This window comes from Drosophila gunungcola, chromosome 3R (assembly GCF_025200985.1).
Source record: "Drosophila gunungcola strain Sukarami chromosome 3R, Dgunungcola_SK_2, whole genome shotgun sequence".
In the NCBI taxonomy this organism is placed as follows: Eukaryota; Metazoa; Arthropoda; class Insecta; order Diptera; family Drosophilidae; genus Drosophila; species Drosophila gunungcola.
This window is the reverse complement of record NC_069139.1, coordinates 2,008,113-2,031,059: the sequence shown is the minus strand read 5'-3', so window position 1 is coordinate 2,031,059 and position 22,947 is coordinate 2,008,113. Positions and strand designations below refer to the sequence as shown.

Sequence of the window (22,947 nt, the reverse complement as noted above, 5' to 3'; positions counted from 1 at the left end):
CCGACTTTGACTCCGGCTTTGACTTCATGGATCCATGTCTGAGTGGTATGGCAAGTACTTATATTAGCCCCCAGCGTGAATCATCAGCGGAACACTGAGTTCGTGCCAAACGAGACCTTCTGCATATTGAAATGTGGCAAACAAAAGATAAAAACGCCAGAAACGTACTATAAACCACTTGGGCCGCAGAAAACACCGAAAGGTAGTTAAGTAAAGTAAGTTCGTCGCAATTAAAAGGGCGAAAAGCTGAAGCTGAGTGCGTACCTTTGGGCCTGGCCATTAAGATTGAAAAGGGCCAAGATGAAAATAACGAGCCCATAAAAAGCATCATCCCAGCATCCACTTCCATATCCACATCCACATCCAAATCCACAGCCACAGGTGGCCAGACTGATGACGCGTCAACGGATTGGGTTCCGTTCCTATCAAACAATTGGTATTGGCGGGTATTCATTTTAATAAATAATCACCGAGAATGGAGAAAAATAAATAATAATTCGAGTTGTTGTTGCGGTTTTTGCATTGGATGCGGGGAGGTTATCATCCAACACAATGCCTTGAGTCATCTGCCCAACGCGCTTAAAAACGTATTATGGAAGACGGAAATGAATCGTATGCCGGGAAAAAATCGTATGCCAACATATTACGTATATTATATAGAAATATACACAAATAGAAAAAGAGCCATGCATGGCGGTAAGCAGAGGAATAAATTAAATTTGCGTACCAGGCGAAGAATCTTCCAACAGAATCTCCGCTTCTTCGTGTGTTTAAATTTAAACCCTGAGCTAAGCCGCTCTGGCATTTCAGCCGTTTCTGCCCAAATAGATAGATCTAAAGATACAAAGATACAAAAGCAGAGGGCTGCGAAAGGTGTTATCAGCCTGTTTACTTTCCACCTGGAGAAGAAGCTCTCAGTCTTGTCTCAAATTACCACTGACCGAAAACAAAAGCAAACGACCACAAACACAACGCTTACCGAATGGGTAAGGTAAGTAAATTTGGCAAACAAAAAGCAAAACATTTTTACTGGGCACAACCGAAAAAGATGATAAATGATTGCGCGTGTGCAATTCCCGGACAAATAGTTTCGGCTTTGGCTTCGACTCTGGCGATGTTTTAATAATGCTTAACTAATTAAACAACCACTCAAAACAACACTCGAAACGTGCGTGTCTTGGTGTAATGTAATAGATTTATTAAATTTGTAGTTTGTGTTATACAAAACATCTTATAAGCATTGCATTAAAGATGAAGCCACAGCAGGCGTAGGTTTTTGAACCCTGCATTGAAGGACGGCAATCAAACTTGAATGAGTTTTTGAGTCTCCCATCCTCAAAAGTGCTTAGTCAGATTGCTCAGGCACGGCGAGTTGTTGGTGAACAGATCGGATAGGTTGAATATATTCAGGTAGGTGGACAGGAAGGTGGCCAGCAGGCCAAAGATGAGCACTGCCATGGTGCAGGAAACATCGCATTCCAAGCGCTGAAGGACTCTCACCAATCTCAGCCAGCAGCCGCGTGGCGAAATTGGTGGCGAGGTTACCAGCAGTGGTTCCATCTCCAGCTCAACGGGGTCATAGTTCAAGTCCAGCGGCAGGCTGCCATAACTGGCCTCCGCCGCAATCCTCTGATGTACTCGCTCCATCCGCCGTATGCGACGGTACAACAGAGGTGGCAGGATAAAGACCAGCGGTCCGGTTATGGTACCACCCACCACATCCATCAGAGCATCGAAACTGGGAACAAACTCCGCCACAAGGACCTCCAAGGCCAGTACCGAGGACCGGATCAGCATGCGTTTGAAGGAGAGCGCTGAAAAGGAGGAACAATAAAACTCTCTTGAGGATCAGCAAATGACTTACTTAAAACCTAACGTTATTAAGACTGATAAAAAAATGGAATTAAAAAAAAGGTAACTGGCAATTAAATTAAAAATGATAAATACTAAAGTTAAATATAAGATCATAACATAAAATACTATGTACATCAATTCAATGATTTAGTAAATAAAAAAACTAAGACCAGTGTATTTAAGTTATATATGGTTTTAATTTAAATGAAATTTTCAGATAATTCTTCTTATATTTAAAGTAAATAAATACATTATTGACATTTAAACCAAATATGGACTTACACTCCGGCAGCTTGAAGAAGTTCTCGATCTGGAGGAACATGGCCGAGCTGGCCACCGTGACTGAGAAGCAGAGCTGCAGGGCCATCAGGATCAGCATCACATAGAAGGGCACGGTGGTGGGCAATGATTGCAGCAGGTTGTCTGCTATCATCGAACCGAACTTGTAGGCGGCGATTATGGAGCCAAAGATGGCCACGCTGCAGGTTACTATAATATAAGTATCTGGATTATTTTGCACTCAAAATTTGATTAAATCAACAATACTCACTGGCGATTCCGATGAGGGCAGCCCACGATACCTGCGATTTGTGCTTCATGTCGATCTGAAGCGTCAGCAGGACGGGATGGATGTCGAACTGGAAGGCCAGTATGCTGTAGCTGTTGAGTACGGTGAGGAAGCCAGGCAATTCTGTGGATAACAGGCATTATAGTTCCTGATCGATGACACAGATCTACGATACCAACCCAAGGAAATGCCCTCGAAGGGGGCTCCAATCGCTGGAGCTGCAAAGAGGCAGAACCACAGCAGCGCCACAATAACGATCATCACACAAACTGCTATGATGGCCAGGCCGCTATGATAATCAAAATAAATACAATTTTTTTAAATTAAGTTAACTCAAGAACTTTATTTAATTTTGTGGTAATTGGTAAGGGCACATGATATATGCATGCTGCTGAGCAAAAAGTCGCATACTAACTTATGTTTTATCACCTGTAAAGTCCAAGGTTGGGCGACAATTGTTCATCATATATGTAGCCTATATAGTTAAACCAATGCATTATAAAAAACAAACTCCCTAAGTAAAAATCTCAAACTTTAAAAATTTCTTAGACTTTAATGCGCTTAATCAGGTCGTTGCATTTCTTGAAAATATATCTCAATGAAAAAGTTTGTTATTCTAATGAAATCTGCACTCCAAAGTAAATATTAGTTTTGGTCTAAAGAGTATTGATAACAATTTAATCAAATTCTCCAATTCATAAGCGGCGCTAAAAAATATATATTTAATGGAAACAATTTTTATTTTCTACACTCCTTTGTAAGTTTTAATTTCGGTTTCAATGATATTCATATGTTTATTTCATTGGATTGCTTATATCATTAATATCACATTTCTTGACTGAAAATGCTCCTTTTTAACCTTAACCGTAACCTTACTTTTCCTACTTCCCGCAAATTTTAGAACCTTATTGTGAAGTGAACCAATTAGAGGGAAACCTTGTCTTACCGCATGTGCTTCGGGCTTCCCAGCCACATTAGCGGACAAATGACCAGTCCGACGATGATGGCCCAGTAGCAGTAGGAGAAGTTGTAGTGGCCAGAGCTCATGCGCAGCACGACGCCCTCCAGATTTTCGGCGGCCATGACCACGCTGGGCACCGCCATGGCGAAGATGCTGAGGTCGAGGAGCACCGAGACCAGCAGACTCATGTACGGACCGTAGGCCAGCTCCGCCAGTGCGGCGTACGGATAGTTGCGCTTCTGCTGAATGGACGGATCGAGCAGCTCGGCCATGGTCCAGCACTGGGAGAGCAGGAAGGAGGTGTAGATCTGCAGGAAGATAATGGACAGCACCAGCAGAACGCCGAAGTAGCCCAACTTCACCAGCAAAGCGGGCAGCGTGACAAACGGGAAGATACCAAACAGATCCACCACATACAGGATGGCGATGAAGAGCGTTAGGTTCTCCGGCTCGTCCTCGTAGGCCCGGAAATGGGGCAGGGCACTGAAGCGGGATCTCCGCAGGAAGGGCAGCTGGTCGTGCTGATGCGAGGGCGTCAACTGAACAGGCGGACGCCGCTTGGGCAGTGCAAAGGAGGGGGCACGCGATGGCCGTGGCGCGGGCTTGGCATTCTGGCGACGGAAGAAGAACATTCGCGATGTGGTCTCGGCCAAGGGAAGCAAGCAACTGCAACTGTCCCTCTAAGCCAAAACTAATGGTGGGACTCTGGAGTGGAAAACCTTCCACCATCAACAAGTTCTGACATCGGAAACCTCAAAGGGAAGCCCTGCAACTACTGCAATGTCAATGCACCGCGATGCCTGAAGTTCAGTGCCTCCAATCCCTCCGCTTCTCCGTGGAGCGACCCACAAAATCAGGGGCAGCTCAGCTCAACGTCTTTATTTAACACACACATATAGTATCAACAAATAGCTTCCAGCGCTCCTGCATTAATCTGAGATTCGTCCTCCTTAAGTTTCCTAAAGTTGCACTTGGGAAATCTTCTGTTTCTTCGCTTGGCTCTAAAAATATAATAATCTATTAGAATGATCTAGGCAGCAATCATAGCTATAAAATAATATTATTATAAGGACAGCATAGTAAACCCTTAAGTTATCATAAGATATTCTTATTGCTGGGTTTGTATGCTTAAAAATTATTTTCAGAAATCCTATTTCCATTTTATTTAGATGTTGTAACCTTATTAACTCCAATGCTCTCCTTAATATCTTAAAAATGTATATTTCCAGAAAGCATGTACAATGTAAAAAATGTATTTATAAAAAAAATAAAACGAGAATAAACTTTAAGTTAAGTAGAAAGCAATACCCAGCATTTAAAAAGCATTCTGAATATAATTTATTTTCATTCATTAGTTCCTTAGAACATTGAGTAGAAAGCATATTTCCTTTCCATTTTCTTTAAACCATATTTCGACAAAGACATTCATTAAATTGTTGGAAATGTATCTTTTCAAAAAAACATTTAATATATACATACATATATAAAGTAAATGTTTTTAAAAAAGATAAAATATTTATTTTCATTTTAATCCATATTTAAACATTTTGCTACTCATAAAATTATTGAGAATTCAACTATTTAGAAAGAATTTTCTAAACAAATTTGTTGATTCATTCATTGCTCACTACACAGCAATACCCACCTCCTCTTTCTCGTCCGCCTGCATGGTGATGACCTGCACAGCCTGTCCGGGACCGGATCGCCTGGAACCTCTCAAGGTGCCTTCTCCACAGCAGAAGACGCGCGACGTGGCGGTGTGCTGCAGATGCGGACTGGGAGTGTCCGACTCGTCCATATCCTGCTCCAGCTGGTCTTCTATGATGGGGTAACTGCTCGCGTTCTTGTTGTTGTCCGTATAGGCGTGGTTAAAGAGCAAATGGGTGGGACGCACTGCATCCGTTATATACTTACTACAATCCACGTGGTTAGGAGGGCATGGTCAGTACAATAGCAACAAAGTTAAGGTTACTTTTTAATGGGATTACATTTTGGCAACAATTCAAAGTGGGTAAATGATACGCACACTGACCACCTGAATATCGATAACTAGTCTAAGCAAAGGTATTTACAAGGGCAAAGATAGGCATGCATTAGATTAATCATCGCAAAATAGGAACTTGAACTCTGATCTGCTATGGCTGACTCACGCTCCATGAAGAGGCGCCACTCAAAAAGCGTTTGGATTTGGTCGTGGGGCAAGTGGTGCAAATAGTGGTGGTGCTGGTGGTGGCTTGGGCTGCGAGTGGGCGACGAGGGCTTCTCTTTCGGGTGCAAACCGCGTCAGGAGTCGCATTCGGGCGGAGCCGGTGCATCCTGCCTGCAGTTTGAGACACAAAGGTTAAACAATACAAAAAGCTGCTGATGGTGCACATCAAGTGTTATCTCTGCTAGGTGAAATGTACCAAGGTGGCGTCTCATTCAGTGTACGTATCGATTTGAAGGTGGTGGAATGTGAGTGGGCATGCGGGAATGTGACAGGGAAAGTAATAGGAAGTCCACCTACGATTTAACGTTAAACAAGCGCTGGCGCTTGATGTACTCCAGCACCAAATCGTCTATAAGATATTTAACCGACTGACCGCGTCCCAAGAGTCTCCGGATTAAAGTGGAGCTCACTTCATTGGGCACCCAGTTGGTAATAAGCGTAATGTTGTTCTGTAATATAAACAAGAAAATTAAACAGGAGTCATTAAGTAGGGAGTTTCACTCTTACCTGATATTTGGTCAATATGTCGGAATCAAAGATGAATTTTCCAGGGTTTGAGCCAGCGCGAGTGATGACCACCAGGCCGTGATTGGCCACAATGTCCTCAATCTGCGGGAAAGCATATTAAAACAAAATCTTTTAATAGAAACCAAGACTTACATCGGCTTCCGCCCACAGGCCTGGCACAGCAAAAGACTCCAGCAGATCGGCGCCGCACAGGAGCTTCAGGTGCACAGGATCCCGGCTGCCGATTAGCCCCCGTGGCAGCCATCCGGCCAGGTGAGTGTCCACCTCGTCATTGCCGCCCGCTCCGCCTGAATTGATGTGGTTGTTAATGTAGTTCTGGTGGTGCTGCAACACCGCCTGCGTGCGCATCCACTTGGTCTGATGCACCTCCCAGTCAGACAGCCGGATCCAGTTGGAGCTCTGCGTGGCCAGCTTCACCATGGCGCATCGGTCCAAGGCGGAGGCCAGGTCCTTCTTGCCGTATGAATCGTGTGTGGGCGAGATGATGCCACCTACCACTCTGTGGGTGCCCTGCATCTCGAAGTGATCCTTGGCTATCTCTGTGGTCACAAACATACGGCTTCGTAATCGTATCGATTATGTACCGGGGAATTTCACCATCCAGTTTCAGTTGACTCACCAAACATTCGCAGGTGCATGGGCGTGGGTGGACTAAAGCATCCGCAGGCTATGAGAGCAATCCGCGGTAGCATGCTCTTGGTTTCCTCGATTAAAGCCGACATCTTCTTCAATTTTGGACGAGTTTTCGAGATTCCAATCCACAGCCTGAAGCATTCGCTTGTTATGTTGTTGTTTGGCCAGCTGATTTTCGCAAACATCTGTTCGAGGAATTGAGCTTTTTCAACACTACACAGCTGTAAGGGTTGTCGACACTGACGTCCATTCGATTACCACATCTAACGATTACAAGACGTCATTCTTTTAAAATTTCCAAACTTTGGAATATAAAACAATTATTTAATTAATTATATACCTCAAAAATCTTTATATCTTTCATTAAAATGTTAAAATAACATTTAAAAACATAACAAAGAGTAAGTCTTTGATTAGTTGTGGTATTAAAAGCTGGACTGATATGTTCATGAATTGATAAATATTTGATTTTTAATAAGAATATCTATGTATAATATTATTATAACTGTTTAGAAAGATTATTAAATTAATAATATACTACTTAAAGGCCTTATATCTTATGTTAAAATTTTAAAATAATTTTAAAAGATTAACAATATGTAAATTGTTTGATCTGTGGTGGTATTTAAAACAGGAATATAGTGTTCATAGATCAAATTTAAAGCTCAACATATTTCTCAACTCTAAATAATTTAAAACATCCAAAAATATAACTTATTATCATGGTTTAATAAGATTATCATTAATACTTCTGAAATGTATAAGTCTAAAATTTATAGTTTTAAATAATGTTCAAAAGGCTAACAAAATGTAAATTTTTGATTAAAACTGTATTAAAAAGCAACATTTTTTCTAAGTCCAAATATTTTAAATGTTGAACCACCCACCTTCCCAATAATATCTTAGGACGAGAATTTTTTTTAATTACCATTGGATACCGTGTCATCGATAGCTGTGCAGCCCTGCCAGAACGATTGCCTGGCGATACTAGTGTAATCGATTAGAAATGGCGTCCTCACTGTCTTTCTTTTAAGAAAATTTCGTGTAGTCTATTTACCATTTAGCAGCTTTGTGTGTGTCTGTCAATTGTAAGGACACGCTGTTTTTTAGAGAGAACCGCCTGGCGAGAGACCAGCGAAAGCGGAATTACGGTGGATCGAAGGACGAGGGCGCGGAGCCGAGTCCAAAAACAACGGCCAGCAGGCAGCGACAAGAAAATGCATTTGTAGCCCTAACCCACAACTCGAACACACACAATCTCTTTCTGTCTTTCGCGGCGGCTACGGAAATAAAGACAAAAGCAAGAAAGAATTGGAAAGGACATCGCTGCAGCAGCATCACCATCGTCTTCTCCAGGTGGATCACGAGGGGGAGGAGCAGGCGGAGGAGGAGGAGGAGTGGCGGCGACGGCAACGGCAACAACAAATGGCACTGGTGACGGTGCAGCGCTCTCCCAGTGTAACTGGCTCCTGCTCGAATTCGGTGAGAGTCTCCCCCGCTCTCACTCTCGCGTGTCTGCTTTGTTTTGGTGACCCCCGCTCTCTCCAAAAAGAGAGCGGGCCAATTAAGGAAAGGTTCTCCTTCGTGCGTGTTCCGATTTTGACCATGATCCTTTGTGTGCTCTCTTTATCTTAATGACCAATAGCCAATGTTTATCCGCGTTTTGTTGCTTACGTTTTCGTGGTTTTCGTTTTCGCGTGTGGGCGGGCGGCATCGTTCGTCATCGGCGCTGCTTTTGGTGTAACCCAAGCAAATCCGCAGACGTCGCGACGTCTATATTTTTCAACAGATTTTTGCATTGCCTTATTTGTCGTTTTTGTCGCTTTCCGCTTGTTTTTGTTTTCTTCGCCGCCCCACCGCCCAAAAATAGTTCGCGAGATCTTGACGTCCGCCTGCACAGAGAGAAAAATGTACACGAAATGAAGATCGTAAGGCAACAAAAATGTTAAGGTGAAAAAAGCTTATTGTAAAAACAAGAAGTTAAGAACTCTAACCAAAATTTGGTATCTGAATCCAAAAGCTTGTTATCAAAGTAAGAAGTTCAGAACTATAGATTATGCGACCATCCTAAGTAATCAAATCAGTACAATTCATATAAAGAATCTTAACATACCTATATATTAGCCCAAATGAGTTTTGTTAAGATACTGCTCTAATTTCTGCCAGTGTGTGATGCCCTTGGAATTTTAATTCAGGCAATAATCAGACATTAATCGAGCAAATATCTGCCCCTTTGTAAAGTCATTCAGCATGCGAGCTTGTTTTTGGCCCCATGATCTGTTAAAAATGCCTCGCTGGGTGAGGTGCAGCAGAATTATCTCCATATGGACATCTATTAAACCTTATTCTCTTTTCTATGCAAAACCCACAGGATGGCGAAGCCGAGGACGACGACGGCAATAGCAAGGCAAATCGCAGCGAGTGCTTCCTCGCCTGCAAGGGCACCGCCCTGGTCCTGGACCTCAAGGACATCCCGCCCCAGACGCAGAGCGAGCGCCGCCTGAGCACCGACTCCACCCGCTCCAGCAACAGCACGCAGAGCACCAACTCGGACATCCAGCTCCACCTTCAGTCCATGTTCTTCCTCCTGCAGCGCGAGGACACGCTCAAGATGGTGGGTATCAGTGAGATTAAGTGCTTAGCTTTTTTTAACATCTTTTTACCCCACAAAATAGGCTGTCAAGTTGGAGTCGCAGCGGTCCAACCGCACGCGCTACCTGGTGATCGCCTCGCGCAGCTGTTGTCGGAACGCTACCAGCGAACGTCGGCGCCACCGCATCATGCGTCATAACTCGGCCAAAGTGGCCGGCTCAGCGGGCACCACTTCGTCGTCCTCCTCCTCCGCGGCGGTCACCACCCAACGCCAGTTGTCCGTCGAGCAGACCGTCACGGAGGTCAGCAACAAATGTGATAGATCAACGGACAAGGAGAACACAACGACGGCGGCCGGCGACAACAAGAATACCTCGGGCATGGAGGAGTCCTGCCTGCTGGGCATCGACTGCAACGAGCGGACCACCATTGGCCTGGTGGTGCCCATCCTGGCGGACACCACAATTCACCTGGATGGCGATGGGTAAGACCAGACATTTGTTTAGGATATGATACTGCAAATTGTCAAGAGAAGAGGGTAATCTTTGGGGTACATATTCTATAAGAATCTATTTTCGAAAGGTGAATAAGTAATGCATATTTTTCCATTTGCCTGAAATTCAATTTATGATAATATAGTAAAACGAAATTTAATTGGTAAATATATGTTTTTAGGTAGATCAGCAAATAAAAAAAATCATATATTGAAAATGGTATTAATTGATACTCTTGAACTGATTATTATATATCTTTACAGTGGGTTTAGCGTCAAAGTTTTCGAAAAGACGCACATCTTCAAGCCGGTCTCAGTTCAGGCTATGTGGTAGGTGTTGTTAGCCAGTTTCAGTTCTCTCGAGTCACAATTAGACTTATTTTCTCTATCCACAGGTCCGCGTTGCAGACGTTGCACAAAGTGTCGAAGAAGGCTCGTGAGAACAACTTCTATGCCAGCGGTCCCTCCCACGACTGGCTATCTAGCTATGAGAGGCGCATTGAGTCGGACCAATCCTGTCTGAACGAGTGGAACGCCATGGACGCGCTCGAGAGTCGCCGACCCCCTTCGCCTGATGCCATACGAAACAAGTAAGCATTTGATCAAAATAAATGTTTAAATGTTTAATGACTTCTTTTTTCTATTGGCAGACCCCCCGAAAAGGAGGAAACCGAAAGTGTCATTAAGATGAAGCTAAAGGCCATCATGATGTCGGTGGACCTGGACGAGGTCACCTCCAAGTATATACGCGGACGTCTCGAGGAGATTCTGGATATGGATTTGGGAGAGTACAAGTCGTTCATCGACGCCGAAATGCTCGTTATTTTGGGCCAAATGGATGCACCCACCAAGATATTCGAGCACGTCTATTTGGGCTCCGAGTGGAACGCCAGTAACCTGGAGGAGCTACAGAAAAATGGGTATGCTTTATATATAATTTCTGATGGTTGCGAGGAAGTGTCCTTTTTTAATAAAAGATTGTAGATCTTATATATTTTAGTTGATAATCGGTATATTTGATTTATATCAAACCGTTTATGATTTAGAAATATATTTAAAGCAACTTTAAAATTCTAAATTTTGGTTATGCTCTAGATAACTATTTTTATTTCACTAAAAACTTAAAACATTTAAATTAAGACATTGAATATTTGAACAATTTTATAATTCTAAGTTGTATTGATGTCTTGGAATACGACTTCTGTTTCATTAACTCCCTAATCTGCCTGGTTTAACGTTAACCTTTTTCAAAGCACCGGAATTACCCTTTCCTTTTATGATTTCAGTGTTCGCCACATCCTAAACGTGACGCGGGAGATCGACAACTTCTTTCCGGGCACCTTCGAGTACTTTAACGTGCGCGTGTACGACGACGAGAAGACAAATCTGCTCAAGTATTGGGACGACACGTTCCGCTACATTTCGCGGGCGAAGGACGAGGGCTCCAAGGTTCTGGTGCACTGCAAAATGGGCGTAAGCCGATCCGCATCTGTGGTTATCGCGTACGCGATGAAGGCCTACCAGTGGGAGTTTCAGCAGGCACTGGAGCACGTGAAAAAGCGACGCAGCTGCATCAAGCCGAACAAGAACTTCCTTAACCAGCTGGAGACATACAGCGGAATGCTGGACGCCATGAAAAACAAGGAGAAGCTGCAGCGCAGCAAAAGCGAGACGAACTTGAAAAGCACAAAGGACGCGCGTCTGCTGCCCGGCAGCGAGCCCACTCCACTGATCCAGGCGCTAAACCAGGCCAAATCCAAGTCCACCGGCGAAGCGGGCGTTACGCCCGACGGCGAGGATGAGGAGCGGGATGGTTCGCGCTTGCATCGCCGCTCCATTGCCCAGAAGTCGCAGCGCCGCTTGATCCGGCGCTCCAGCAGCACCTCGCCCAAAACCCAGACGGCGGTGGTCACCAAGCAGCAGAGCCAGTCCATGGAAAACCTGACGCCAGAGCGCAGCGTGGCCGAGGAGCCCAAGAACATGCGCTTTCCGGGCAGCAATGGGGAGAACTACAGCGTCACCCAGAACCAAGTGCTGCACATCCAGAAGCACACGCCTCTGTCAGTGCGGACGCGGATTCACGATCTCGAGGCGCACAGGGCGGACCAGCTGCCACAACAACAACAACAACAGCAGCCTGTCTGGACCTCGCTGACCAAGCTGGTCACGCAGACCTCTCATTTAGGAGGCAGTGGAAGTGGAAGTAGCAGCGGCAGTGGGAACATTCAGCCGCGGCGGGATTCCAGCTCCTCGGATGTGTTCTCCTCGCAGGTGGACAGTGTATTTGCCCAGGAGGAGGGCGAGAAGCGTCAGCGGCGCAAGACGCACTCCTGGACGGAGTCGTTTGGTCCCAGTGGCGGCATAGTCCTGGATCCCAAGCCCCAGCAATCAAGCGCCATCCTGCTGCGACCTCGAGGCACTCGGCCACGGGAGCTCCCCTCGCGGCACGCCAGTTGGGGATCGGGCGACAACCGGAGCAGTCTGCCCCAGAGGACCGGATTAAGTTCGTACTACGACAGCAACCGCAACAACACGGCCATTTTCGAGGGCGTCATTCAAGACCTGAAGCGGGGCGGCAATTACAATGTGATTGAAGGAGTGCCTACCGCTCTACCGGAACCATCAGTTGGAGTTGGCGAGGGCACCGTGAAGCGCACCAAGCAGAAGCTGGAGGAGAGCACGGCGGCTCTGAAGAAGCGCTGCCAGGAGGACAGCCAGGAGCTGCTACTTGAGGCGGTGGATACTGCTGGTCAGAAGCGATGCCCGAGTCTCTACCGGAGCGCCTCGTCGGCGCACAGTCCGCGGCAGAGGCAACCGCTGCGCTGCAATAGCGAGGAGCTGATGCACACCAGCGACATCGAGAATAAGAACACCACACCAGCCACTGGCGACCAGGAGGCAGCGGTGGTGCTGCGTGTCCAGGGTCAAGCGCTGGTCGACGACCAGCAGCGCATCTCGGGCAATGTGCAAATACTCAAGCAGAATTTCGAAGCCAAAGCGGGTATGGTGGGAGTGGGAGCGGGAACAGGAGGAGGAGGGGGTGGATCCAGCAGCAGTTCAGCAATTGTGGCAGCCGGAAGTGCGGCAGTGGCGGCAGCAAGCTCAGCTAATCCCAGCAAGAAGACGACCAGCCACCAATCACTGCCATCGTCGCCGGTGGCGCAGCATGCCAACCACGTGTCCACCGCCTCGAACTCCAACTCCTCCGCCTCCAACTCGTCCGATTCCAGCGTAAGCGAAAATTGTGATCGTAATGTAAAAGGTCTAGTGCATAAATATCAAACCACTACTTCCTGCAGTAGCCAGGCGGCCACACCGCCTACAGTCGCCTGCGCCCCACTGCCAACCGCCAACAACATGAGCCACGCCTGCAGCACCACCACCAGCAGCACTAGCTTCAAGCAACGCCCGCGCTCCTACTACGACAGATCATTGTCGAACCGTTCGACGCATGACTACAGCGACAGTCGTCCGCCGCCTGCGCCCGCCCGCCACAGTCACAGCAGCAACATGCAACACCACCATCAGCAGCACCAGCAGGAGCAGCAGCAGCAGGTGCAAATCCGGAGGCTGCCGCAGCATGGAAAGACGCATCCGCTGAGCAGGCTAAGTGCACCCAAGACAGGCTTTAACACCGCTGCCTACAACACCATGTAAAGGCCACACGCTCTGCTTAACCTGCAACATTCACATGCCACTTGCAACTTGCAATCCATACCATACGCCCCTAGCCACTAAGGATCATCCTCACAATCTCTCGCCCGCTTTACGTATTTATATATTCGCCAGCTTATACCCATTTTGTGTTATTTGTCCAACAATCAAACACCTACACCCACCACACACATCCCCTCATGCCTTGTGTTTGTTGTCTTGTTTTGTGAGGCGTTCATAAAGCTTGTAAAGATCTTGTGTCTGCAACGTGTGAATGGAACTATTTGAGATGACAAGAGAGGGCAAACAAAACAACCTATGGAAATGAAACTGTATTTGTACTTTTTAATTACTTGTAACTGTATACATATTTATTTTATATTATGCAAGAACTGCCTACGAATAAACGATTTATTGTATATACGTCATTGTCTTTGGTGATTGTCTCTGTTTCTGTGCCGTCCTTGTGTTCGCCCCGAGAAAAACTGCCCCCTATTTTTACCAGATTTGTATTTGCAGCCTTATTCACATGATCCGCTCGTTCCGTTACTCTTGGGCGGAGTACAAGAAGTGAAGTACACATGGAGCTCCACCCGGTGGAAGGCGCAGCTCAAAAGTCCCCACCTTGAAACACTTGTATTTTTTTGTTATTTATCAGACCTTATATTTATAAATAAAAATGTGTAATCCAATTTACAGTGCAATCTCTTTTTACTGTTGGCCATGAGTCAGACCTAGAAATCAGCCATTTTAAATAAGCTTTCAATAAGAGACAATTAAACTTTCGACATTTTAAGCAGCAAGTAAATAATGCTTATAAATTGTTTTAAATACTATGGCAATTTAAACATGGGTAAGAAAAACAATAACTAGCGTCTTATGGGTCTAAAAAGATGTGAGATGTGCATGTTTGATTTAAGATTTGTGAGTTCGCAAGTGTCGTTCAAGCGATGATTTAACTTTGAAATACTTTAAGCAGTGACTACAGTCGAATCGTTTTTCCCTGTGTATCCGCAAATGTCTCTTAAGAATTGAATTGGTGTTATAAGACTTTGAACAGTGTGTACACTTAAAAGGTCGATCTCCTGTATGAGTACGCAAATGATCTTGAAGTCCTAAACTCAAATTAAAAGTCTTTGGGCACATGGTACACTTGAACGGTCGATCTCCTGCGTGAGTTTTCAGGTGAACGTTAAGAACATTTTTCGCCTTAAATGCCATGGAGCAGTGGGAACACTTTAATGGTCGTTCTTCTGAGTGAATCTGCAAGTGACTCTGCAGATTTGAATTCTGGATAAAAGCCTTCGGGTAGAGGGTACACTTGAATGGTCGTTCTCCAGTGTGGGTTCGCAAATGAAACTGAAGAGTTGCATTTGAAATATAGGTTTTTGGGCAGAAGGTACACATAAATGGTCGTACTCCAGAGTGTAGCTTCATATGTGTTCGAAGAACTGACCTTAGTTTGAAAGTCCTGGAGCATTGAGAACAATTGAATGGTCGCTCCGTACTATGGACAAGCAAGTGTTCGCGAAGAACTGACGCCGCTTTAAAAGTCTTTGAGCAGTGGGAACACTTGAAGGGTCTTTCTCCTGTGTGGGATCGTAAGTGTATCTCTAAAAGTACATTTCTTGTAAAAGTCTTTGGGCATTGGGTACACCTAAACCTTCGTTCTCCTTTATGAATTAGTTTATGTTCGTTAAATTCTCGATGCAGTGCGAACGTCTTTGGGCAGTGGGAACACTTAAACGGTCTTTTCCTTGTGTGGATCCGCAAGTGCTTTTCTAGATGTTGTTTCTGTGTAAAAGATGAACAGTAGCTGCATTTAAAAGGCCTTTCTCCAGTGTGCATTCGCAAGTGTTTTTTTCGACTTTGTTCCAGTGCAAATGATTTTGGACAGTGGGTACACTTAAACGGTCGTTCTCCTGTGTGAGTTCTTAGGTGTAGCAGCAGACTTGAATTTTGAATATATTTTTTCGAGCAGTAGAAGCATTTGAACGGCCGCTTTCCTGTGGTAATTCGTAAGTGTTTCAGAAGAGCTCCATTATCGACAAAGGTCTTTGGGCAGTGGGAACACTTGAACGGCAGTTCCCCATGGTATTTCAAGTGTTTCTGAAAATATGAAATTCGGTGGAAAGCTTTTGAGCAAAGGGAACACTTTAACGGTCCTTCATCTATGTGCGTTCTTAAATATAATTGAAGTTTTGATTTCGATACAAAAGTCTTTGGACACTGAGAGCATTTATAATCGCTGCCACTGTCGGCACTGTCATCAAAACTAGGCTCATAATTTTCATCATCGTCATTATCACCATAATCATCTGATTGTAAATCATTTTCAACGTGATTCTCATCGTCCGGTACAACGTTTTCTTTCTCACCGATCTTTATTTCTGAATCCTTCTTTAACTGACAGAAGAACTGATAGCTTCTTTCATAAGTTTGCTTTATTTGGAATGCATTCTTCGCATTCTGCAGGCAGGAAGGACAGACGGAGTTTGGGTATTGATCCCCTCTTTCAACCGTAAAGCCGGTGCATACGGAAATCAAAAATATCGACCATTTTTTCGGAAGTCTCCAGGCAAGCACGGCAAATTGAAGGTACCATCGCTCTAAAAAGTTGGACAATAATGTAGTCAATACAAACTTTAATAAAAATTTAGTTTCTCACGGTTTAGGTGTGTTATAGCCAACTAAAAGACTTTAGGATGTTTATATCGGCATGCAAATTTAACAGAAATTGATTAAATTCCTGCAGCTAGTCTTTTGTGTGATGATCTTCAATCCAGTCGAAACTCAAATATATATATATATATATTCAGATTTAAGCCTGAATATTCTGAGATCGTTTAACCATTAAGCCTAACTCCTCGTTCCTATAGAGATGGGTAAAATCAGAGATGATACCGATACTGCTGTGCACCTGGCTAAAAACACTATCGATGTTAGGGCCATCACTATTTTATGTTACAAAAATAGTACGGAATTCCAGAAACTGAAATGTTTACATTATATAATTCAATTATTTAATTCAAATTTGTTTGATTTAAAATTATAATTAAAACTAATTTATTTAATCGATATATATGTGTGAGGAAAATTATAACATCGATAAGGTGATAGCATAATCGATTTTTCTTCCATCTCTATGAGACACGCACACAGCTGCAGCAACCATCAGCCAACACACACACACACGGGACACACACGCACACAGACGCGCACTCAACTTCCACAGTTTCTTTATTTTCTGCAGGAAAATTGGAAGCAAAACGACACGAAATTCACTGTGAACGCGCTTCGAATCGTAATCGCAATCGGGAATCGGGAATCTCTACGGTGATCCGGAGTCCAAGTGGTGCCCCAGCGTACGATGCTAGCAACTGGCCAGCAGCATTCAGCCGTCGCCGTCCAATAACCAATATCAAGCGCATTCGATTTTCGAGTCGGAGTTGCGGAACGACCAACCAATCGCCAGTCATCGTACGTGGCGCTATTCGCAAAAGCAGTTGATCCATCCGGCCGGAGGAGCTGCTCCATCCGGGCGCCATGACGGACGCAGCCGCTGGAAATGCGTTGGCCGAGAAGGGCCTGCCGCAGATGAAGGGATGGCTGCTGAAGTGGACCAACTACATCAAGGGTTACCAGCGCAGGTGGTTCGTTCTGTCCAAGGGCGTGCTGAGCTACTACCGCAACCAGACGGAGATTAATCACACGTGCCGGGGCACCATCTCCCTTCACGGAGCCCTTATCCACACGGTGGACTCCTGCACGTTTGTCATCTCCAATGGGGGCACCCAGACCTTCCACATCAAGGCCGGCACCGAGGTGGAGCGCCAGTCTTGGGTCACCGCCTTGGAGCTGGCCAAGGCCAGGGCCATCAGGGAGCTCGAGAGCGAGGAAGAAGAGGAGACGGAGACGGCCCATGTGGTGCCCAGCCAGGAGATCAGCTCGGTGGTCCGCGATCTCACCGAGCGGCTGGAGAACATGCGCACCTGCTTCGACCTGATCACCAAGCATGGAGCAGCCCTGCAGCGGGCACTCAACGATCTGGAGACGAACGAGGAAGAGTCGCTGGCCAGCCGCACCAAGATCGTCAACGAGCGGGCCACCCTCTTCCGGATCACCTCGAATGCCATGATCAATGCCGGCAACGATTACCTGCAGTCGGCGGAGGCGCAGGGCCACAAGTGGTCCAAGATGCTGCACCACGAGCGCGAGCAGCGCCAGCGGCTGGAGGAGATCGTGGAGCAGATGGCCAAGCAGCAGTCGCAGATGGAGCAGGCGGCTGTGCTGGTGCGTCAGCAGAAACCGGTCCCTTCCAGCTCGGTCGGCAACGCCACTCCCGGCTCCCTGGTGACCTCCGACGACGACATGGAGTTCTTCGACGCCGAGGAGCACGGATACACTGGCCCGGGCCGCTCGGCCGAATCGCCCCATCAGGGCACGTTCATTCTGAAGATGAACACGCGACGCAGCAGCAGCGAGGAGCAGGTGGAGGGCCACCAGGAGGGCAGCTCCTCGGAGAGCGACGAGCAGAAGCGCTCCGTGCAGACGGTGCAGCAGGTGTGCCTCGTGAGTGCGCCGCGGGTGGCCTCCGGCGGACAGGGTGATGACGACGACGTGGACAAGGCGGTGCCGGCCAAGCAGAGCACCGACTCCATCTACGGCCGCAACTGGAATCCGGATCTGATCAAGAAGCGGCGCGACCGAGTGCCGGACAAACCGAACCATCCCATCAGTCTGTGGGGCATCATGAAAAACTGTATCGGCAAGGACCTATCCAAGATCCCCATGCCCATCAATTTCAACGAGCCGCTGTCGATGCTGCAGCGCCTGGTTGAGGACTACGAGTACACGGAGATCCTCGACTATGCAGCCACCTGCCAGGACGAGTGCGAGCAGCTGGCCTACCTGGCCGCCTTCACCGTCTCCGCCTACGCCACCACCACGAACCGCACCGGCAAACCCTTCAATCCGCTGCTGGGCGAGACCTACGAGTGCGACCGCATGGACGACTACGGCTGGCGGTGTCTGGCCGAGCAGGTGTCCCACCATCCTCCGGTGGCGGCGCTCCACTGCGAGAGCAAGAAGTGGATTTGCTGGCAGGAGTTCTCCATGACCAGCAAGTTCCGCGGCAAGTACGTTCAAGTGAGTATCGTTACTGGCAGTCAGGCAGCCACAAAAGTGGACAAGAAATTCTGAGTATCGTTTTTTCCCGCAGATCAATCCCCTTGGCGGCGTTTATGTGCAATTCCCGGACAGCGGCAGGCGTTATTCCTGGCGCAAGGTGACCACCACGGTGAACAACATCATTGTGGGCAAACTGTGGGTGGACCAGCATGGAGAAATGGAAATCCGGGGATCGCAGGCATCGGAGGGCTACAAGTGCGTGCTGAACTTTGTCCCCTACTCGTACTTCAGCCGCGAGGTGCAGAGGAGCGTGAAGGGCGTGGTGATGAACAAGGACAACGAGGTGAAGTGGGTGGTGCGCGGGACGTGGGACTTTAAAATCGAGATTGCGCCGGTGCTGAAGACCTCGGGCTCTCCCAACAGTCCCACCTACACCACGGGCGAGTTCAAGCTGGCCTGGCGTCGTCGCCCGGCCCCTCCGGAGGCGGAGAAGTTCTACAACTTCACCACGCTGGCCTGCCAGCTGAACGAAGAAGAGGAGGGCGTGGCACCGACGGACTCACGCCGGCGCCCGGACCAACGGCTCATGGAGCAGGGGAGCTGGGACGAGTCGAACAAGGAGAAGCTGCGCCTGGAGGACAAGCAGCGCACGGAGCGCCGTCGGCGCGAGGCGGAGGCAGAGCAGGCGGCAGCGGAGGGCAGGCCGTATCCAGCCTACGAGCCCATGTGGTTCAAGCGCGAGAAGGAGGAGGGCAGCGAGGAGTATGTGCACGTGTTCAAGAACACCTACTGGGAGGCCAAGGCAGCGCAGAACTTCGAGGGCTGTCCCGAGATCTACTAAACGGGAGGAGTAGCGAATGGAGCAGCCACTACCACACAGAGCAGCCTTAGCGAATATTCTAAAGATTTCAAATATTATGCAGCCTCCACTACACTCTGCACACAACCCGGAAACCACAAGCCCCAGCGGGACACGCTCCGGCGGATTGCGAACCGGAGCAGCACATACGCATATATAGTAGTACCACACACCTCGATCTAGTGCATATATATAAATTAATTCCCGTAATCTAACCAAGTTCGAGCCGTGCCCTTGCATCGAAATTTACCTTGATTATTTCCGTTTCTGACTTTCGGTTCCCCCTCCCATTTTCTAGTAGAAGCTATCCAAACGAGGGTCAGTGGTTTGTCCCTCCAAACCACACTAGATGTCCTTCCCTCTTTCCGCAGAATACTACATGTTTCGCCTTTGTTGTGTATATATATATATATCGAACCGAATCGAATGCCGAGCAAGCAGGAGCAAGAGAATATGTTAAATGTTATAAATTTATGCAATTTATTATTAAAGTATTATTTAAATAAAGCAACAATTTGTGTTTCACCTGGGTAAACGGTGCCACCTGCACACCTGCGATAAGATCCCGCCTGACTCACGCGATCGCTATCACATAATCCGACTGCCATTAGTAATATCGACCTGTCGACTAATGAATCTGATGGGGAAAAGTACTAAATACCTTTGCAAATAGTTTGGCACTGTAAATATGCCATAAAAAATATTGTACATTATTAAAGCCAGCGGGAAAAAATCTAATTTTAACTCAAATGTATACACTTCCTTCCAATAAGTACTGGTAAAAATTATAACAAAATATATTTAAAAAACTATAGTAACGCGATTACTTTCCCCTAAGATATGATGTCAGATAAGTCGACCACTACATCAAGCTTATCAGTTGACTACACACAGCAGATAACGTTTTGGCGGGTCAGGGCGTGACCCTCAGTTGTTATCCGTGGTCTGGGAGGGTTCGAATATGTCCAGGGACTTGAGCAGGGCCTCGCCCGAGGGATCGCGACCCTGGAAACGGCGGAACACCTCCGCCGTGGGCACAGATCCGCCAGAGCTGAGGAAAGTCTGCTTGTAGCGCCGCCCAACCAGCGCGTAGTTCTCCTCGCTCCGCTGCTCCGCAAAGCTGCTCGAGATGTCGGCGGCTATCAGGCGGGAGTACAGATGGCTGAACTGGGCGGCCGCCCAATCTCCGGCAAATATGTCCGTGAGGGAACAGGGGTGGGCGTCCTTCTTGTCCAGCGGCATGCAGTGGTAGACGGGCCACAGCTTGCGCACAATCTCTAGCCAGAAGGCATTCGAGCGGTGCAGCTCTACGTCGAGATCCGCCAAGTACAGGTCAAGGCAAAGATTATACCCGGCCAGCTGGGTCTTCAGCAGCCGCATCTTTTGGGAAAGTTCAGCTTCCAGTGGCTCACCGCTGGTAAAATGTCCGGAGAGGCTTCTGATCACCGTGGGATCGTCCAGGAAGTTGCTCATCACATGACCGGAGACCTGCGAGGCATCCCACTCGATGTTCGACAGTCCCGCCAAGTCACTGTAGCCCGCCTGGGTGAGCAAGTGCTGTAGACCGCTGCCAAATGTCTTGAACAGCATCTGCAGATCATCGTAGCTCAGCAGTGGGATTCTGCCCTCCGAAAAGTTGAAGATCAGGGCGCAAAGGGGCGTCAAACTAGCGGATCTATTGCTATTCCTTATGCCCACCATCCAGCCGTTGTTTCTGCCGAACTTGTGCTCCTTCGAGTAGCAGTCCACATAAAAGCCGCCCACTGGAGTGGAACTATTAGCGGAATCAGCATCGAACACATCGTAGAACTTCACGGCAGGATGCCACACCTCCGCACTGGGCTGCTCCACTATTTGGATGCCAAAGAGCTTCTCGCTGAGCGCAAACATTCCGGACAGAACGCGGGGCAGTGGGAAGAACTCGCTGAGCTTCTGCTCCTGCAGACCGTGCTCCGCCACCAGCTGCTTGCGGCGCCAGTAGGCCACGTCGTAGGCCTCAAGTTTGTAGTCACAGCCGCTGTCCTGGGCGAATGTCTGCAGTTTGTCCAGCTCAACGCTTTGTGCGGGGCCGGCGAACTTCAGTAGCTTGGCAAACAACTGCTTCAGGCTGTCCACATTGCCCACCATCTTGGTCTGCATGGACATGTCCGCAAAGTTGGCGTAGCCCAGAAGATTCGCCTGTCGCTTGCGTAGGCCGCGGATCTTCTCCAGATGGGTGCTGTTCTCCAGGGATTTCTCCTGCTGCGAGGAGGCCTTTAGAACACTGGCCCGCCAGACATTCCAGCGCTGCAGTCGCTCGGGGCAGTGCTTCAGGAAACCGTCGACCACCTGGGGCTGGAGCGTTATCTTCCAGGGACCCTCCAGCGGCTGACCGGGATCGCGCGCTGTGGCCTCTAGCAGGGGAGGCGGGAAATCCCTGACCAGGTTGAAGTCCGTTATGACTTGACCAAACGAGTGCACAGCCATGTTGACCTTGTTCTTGAAGCTGGCCCGCTCGCGACCCAAATGGGTGAGCAGTTCCTTCAGCCCGTCCTGCTTCTCCTTGTCCAGGGTGAGCCCGTTCAGCTGGCCCTCCAACAGGAACTTCTGCCGCAGCCTCTGTTCATCCGGTCCGGCGGATTCGGCGGCTCCATCCTTAAGGGCCTTGTAAACCGTATGGTTGCAGAACTTGGCCGCCCGAGCATTGCGCGCCCGCTCGTGGATGTTCATGTACGATTTGGTGGGAATCAGCGTGGAGTTGCCCAGGTACAGAGCTTTGGCCACGCCCCACGTTGTCTCCAGGGGCCCGGTGACGTTGTCCAGTTCCCGGAAGATCCCGCCTGCGTCCAGCTGCTTGCCCTGCTGCAGGTCAGTCTCCAGCGCCTTCACCGAGTTCTCCACTGCGGATGCTTGCTGGCCAATGGCTCCTAGGCACATTTCGATGGTGATGTCGCTGAAGGCGGGCAGTCCATCGGGTTTCAGGACGCCCTCGCCCAGCGGACCCTCCTCGCCGATCTCCGGAACTCTGTAACATAAGTTAGGGCTCGTTAGGAGACTCTTGTTGCCAAGGCTTGCAATCTCTTACAGCACTATGTAACCGGGTCGGTTACCAGTTGTGTGCAAGGGAGCGCTGAAGGCGGCCCGGATGAGGGGCACTGACGCCGGACGCCGTCGCAGGAGGTTCAGCATCGTGGATCCCGGATATGTACAATCCCGGAGTGCGTGCGCCGGGAGTTTTGGATTCAGAAAAAGAGGGCCAGCGGCGTTTACACAACCACAACACGCCTGGACCAAAAAACAAGTGACAGCGGACAGCGTTGCCACCCCGCGGTTAAAAAGTCGCTAGAGATGCGAAAGTCACAGTATAACAAGTCACTGGCTATCCTAGAAATAAGGTGTTTCCTATTTTGAAAAGGCATACCTGTTAAGGTTTGTAAATATATTTTCCAAAAATGTGCCTTTCAATGTTGGTTTGAAATTTTGGAAA

At 47.9% G+C, this 22,947-nt stretch overlaps 6 protein-coding genes across 13 annotated transcripts; 2 read left to right on the top strand and 4 right to left on the bottom strand.

Moving 5' to 3' along the window:
- Positions 1 to 1,177: 1,177 nt before the first annotated feature.
- LOC128266460 (uncharacterized) lies at positions 1,178 to 4,019 on the bottom strand. The gene is made up of 5 exons (XM_053003004.1): positions 3,369 to 4,019; positions 2,602 to 2,711; positions 2,405 to 2,545; positions 2,137 to 2,343; positions 1,178 to 1,814 (listed from the first exon to the last, which is right to left on the bottom strand). The coding sequence occupies exons 1-5, from the start codon at positions 4,013 to 4,015 to the stop codon at positions 1,336 to 1,338; spliced, it is 1,584 nt and encodes a 527-aa protein (XP_052858964.1). The 5' UTR covers positions 4,016 to 4,019; the 3' UTR covers positions 1,178 to 1,335.
- A 227-nt stretch (positions 4,020 to 4,246) lies between these two features.
- Positions 4,247 to 6,993, bottom strand: LOC128266469 (nicotinamide/nicotinic acid mononucleotide adenylyltransferase 3). 4 transcript variants are annotated; one of them, XM_053003014.1, is made up of 6 exons: positions 6,740 to 6,993; positions 6,253 to 6,659; positions 6,100 to 6,201; positions 5,890 to 6,041; positions 5,029 to 5,296; positions 4,247 to 4,384 (listed from the first exon to the last, which is right to left on the bottom strand). In XM_053003014.1, exons 1-6 carry the CDS (start codon positions 6,936 to 6,938, stop codon positions 4,343 to 4,345), a joined length of 1,170 nt encoding a protein of 389 aa, XP_052858974.1. In that variant the 5' UTR covers positions 6,939 to 6,993; the 3' UTR covers positions 4,247 to 4,342. The 4 variants fall into 4 exon arrangements, 3 of the variants coding, with proteins under 3 accessions (XP_052858974.1, XP_052858976.1, XP_052858975.1); XR_008269056.1 differs by lacking the exon at positions 4,247 to 4,384 and adding an exon at positions 5,534 to 5,703 and having other exon boundaries at positions 5,163 to 5,296; positions 6,740 to 6,990; XM_053003016.1 differs by lacking the exon at positions 4,247 to 4,384 and having other exon boundaries at positions 5,060 to 5,226; positions 6,740 to 6,990.
- Positions 6,994 to 7,751: 758 nt separating this feature from the next.
- On the top strand, positions 7,752 to 14,188 carry LOC128266445 (protein phosphatase Slingshot). Of its 5 annotated transcripts, none has more exons than XM_053002979.1 (8): positions 7,752 to 8,235; positions 9,125 to 9,367; positions 9,429 to 9,829; positions 10,103 to 10,168; positions 10,234 to 10,428; positions 10,489 to 10,758; positions 11,125 to 13,491; positions 14,012 to 14,188. In XM_053002979.1, exons 1-8 carry the CDS (start codon positions 8,179 to 8,181, stop codon positions 14,064 to 14,066), a joined length of 3,654 nt encoding a protein of 1,217 aa, XP_052858939.1. In that variant the 5' UTR covers positions 7,752 to 8,178; the 3' UTR covers positions 14,067 to 14,188. The 5 variants fall into 5 exon arrangements, with proteins under 5 accessions (XP_052858939.1, XP_052858937.1, XP_052858938.1 ...); XM_053002977.1 differs by lacking the exon at positions 7,752 to 8,235 and adding an exon at positions 8,262 to 8,681; XM_053002978.1 differs by lacking the exon at positions 7,752 to 8,235 and adding an exon at positions 8,262 to 8,681 and having other exon boundaries at positions 13,998 to 14,188.
- A 28-nt stretch (positions 14,189 to 14,216) lies between these two features.
- On the bottom strand, positions 14,217 to 17,040 carry LOC128251733 (gastrula zinc finger protein XlCGF26.1-like). Its single transcript, XM_052978861.1, has 2 exons — positions 16,785 to 17,040; positions 14,217 to 16,101 (listed from the first exon to the last, which is right to left on the bottom strand). The coding sequence occupies exons 1-2, from the start codon at positions 17,038 to 17,040 to the stop codon at positions 14,408 to 14,410; spliced, it is 1,950 nt and encodes a 649-aa protein (XP_052834821.1). The 3' UTR covers positions 14,217 to 14,407.
- On the top strand, positions 16,652 to 19,995 carry LOC128266452 (oxysterol-binding protein 1). Its single transcript, XM_053002994.1, has 2 exons — positions 16,652 to 18,640; positions 18,714 to 19,995. The coding sequence occupies exons 1-2, from the start codon at positions 17,039 to 17,041 to the stop codon at positions 19,461 to 19,463; spliced, it is 2,352 nt and encodes a 783-aa protein (XP_052858954.1). The 5' UTR covers positions 16,652 to 17,038; the 3' UTR covers positions 19,464 to 19,995.
- Positions 19,938 to 22,842, bottom strand: LOC128266454 (oligopeptidase A). Its single transcript, XM_053002997.1, has 2 exons — positions 22,546 to 22,842; positions 19,938 to 22,485 (listed from the first exon to the last, which is right to left on the bottom strand). Exons 1-2 carry the CDS (start codon positions 22,647 to 22,649, stop codon positions 20,409 to 20,411), a joined length of 2,181 nt encoding a protein of 726 aa, XP_052858957.1. The 5' UTR covers positions 22,650 to 22,842; the 3' UTR covers positions 19,938 to 20,408.
- Positions 22,843 to 22,947: the final 105 nt, after the last annotated feature.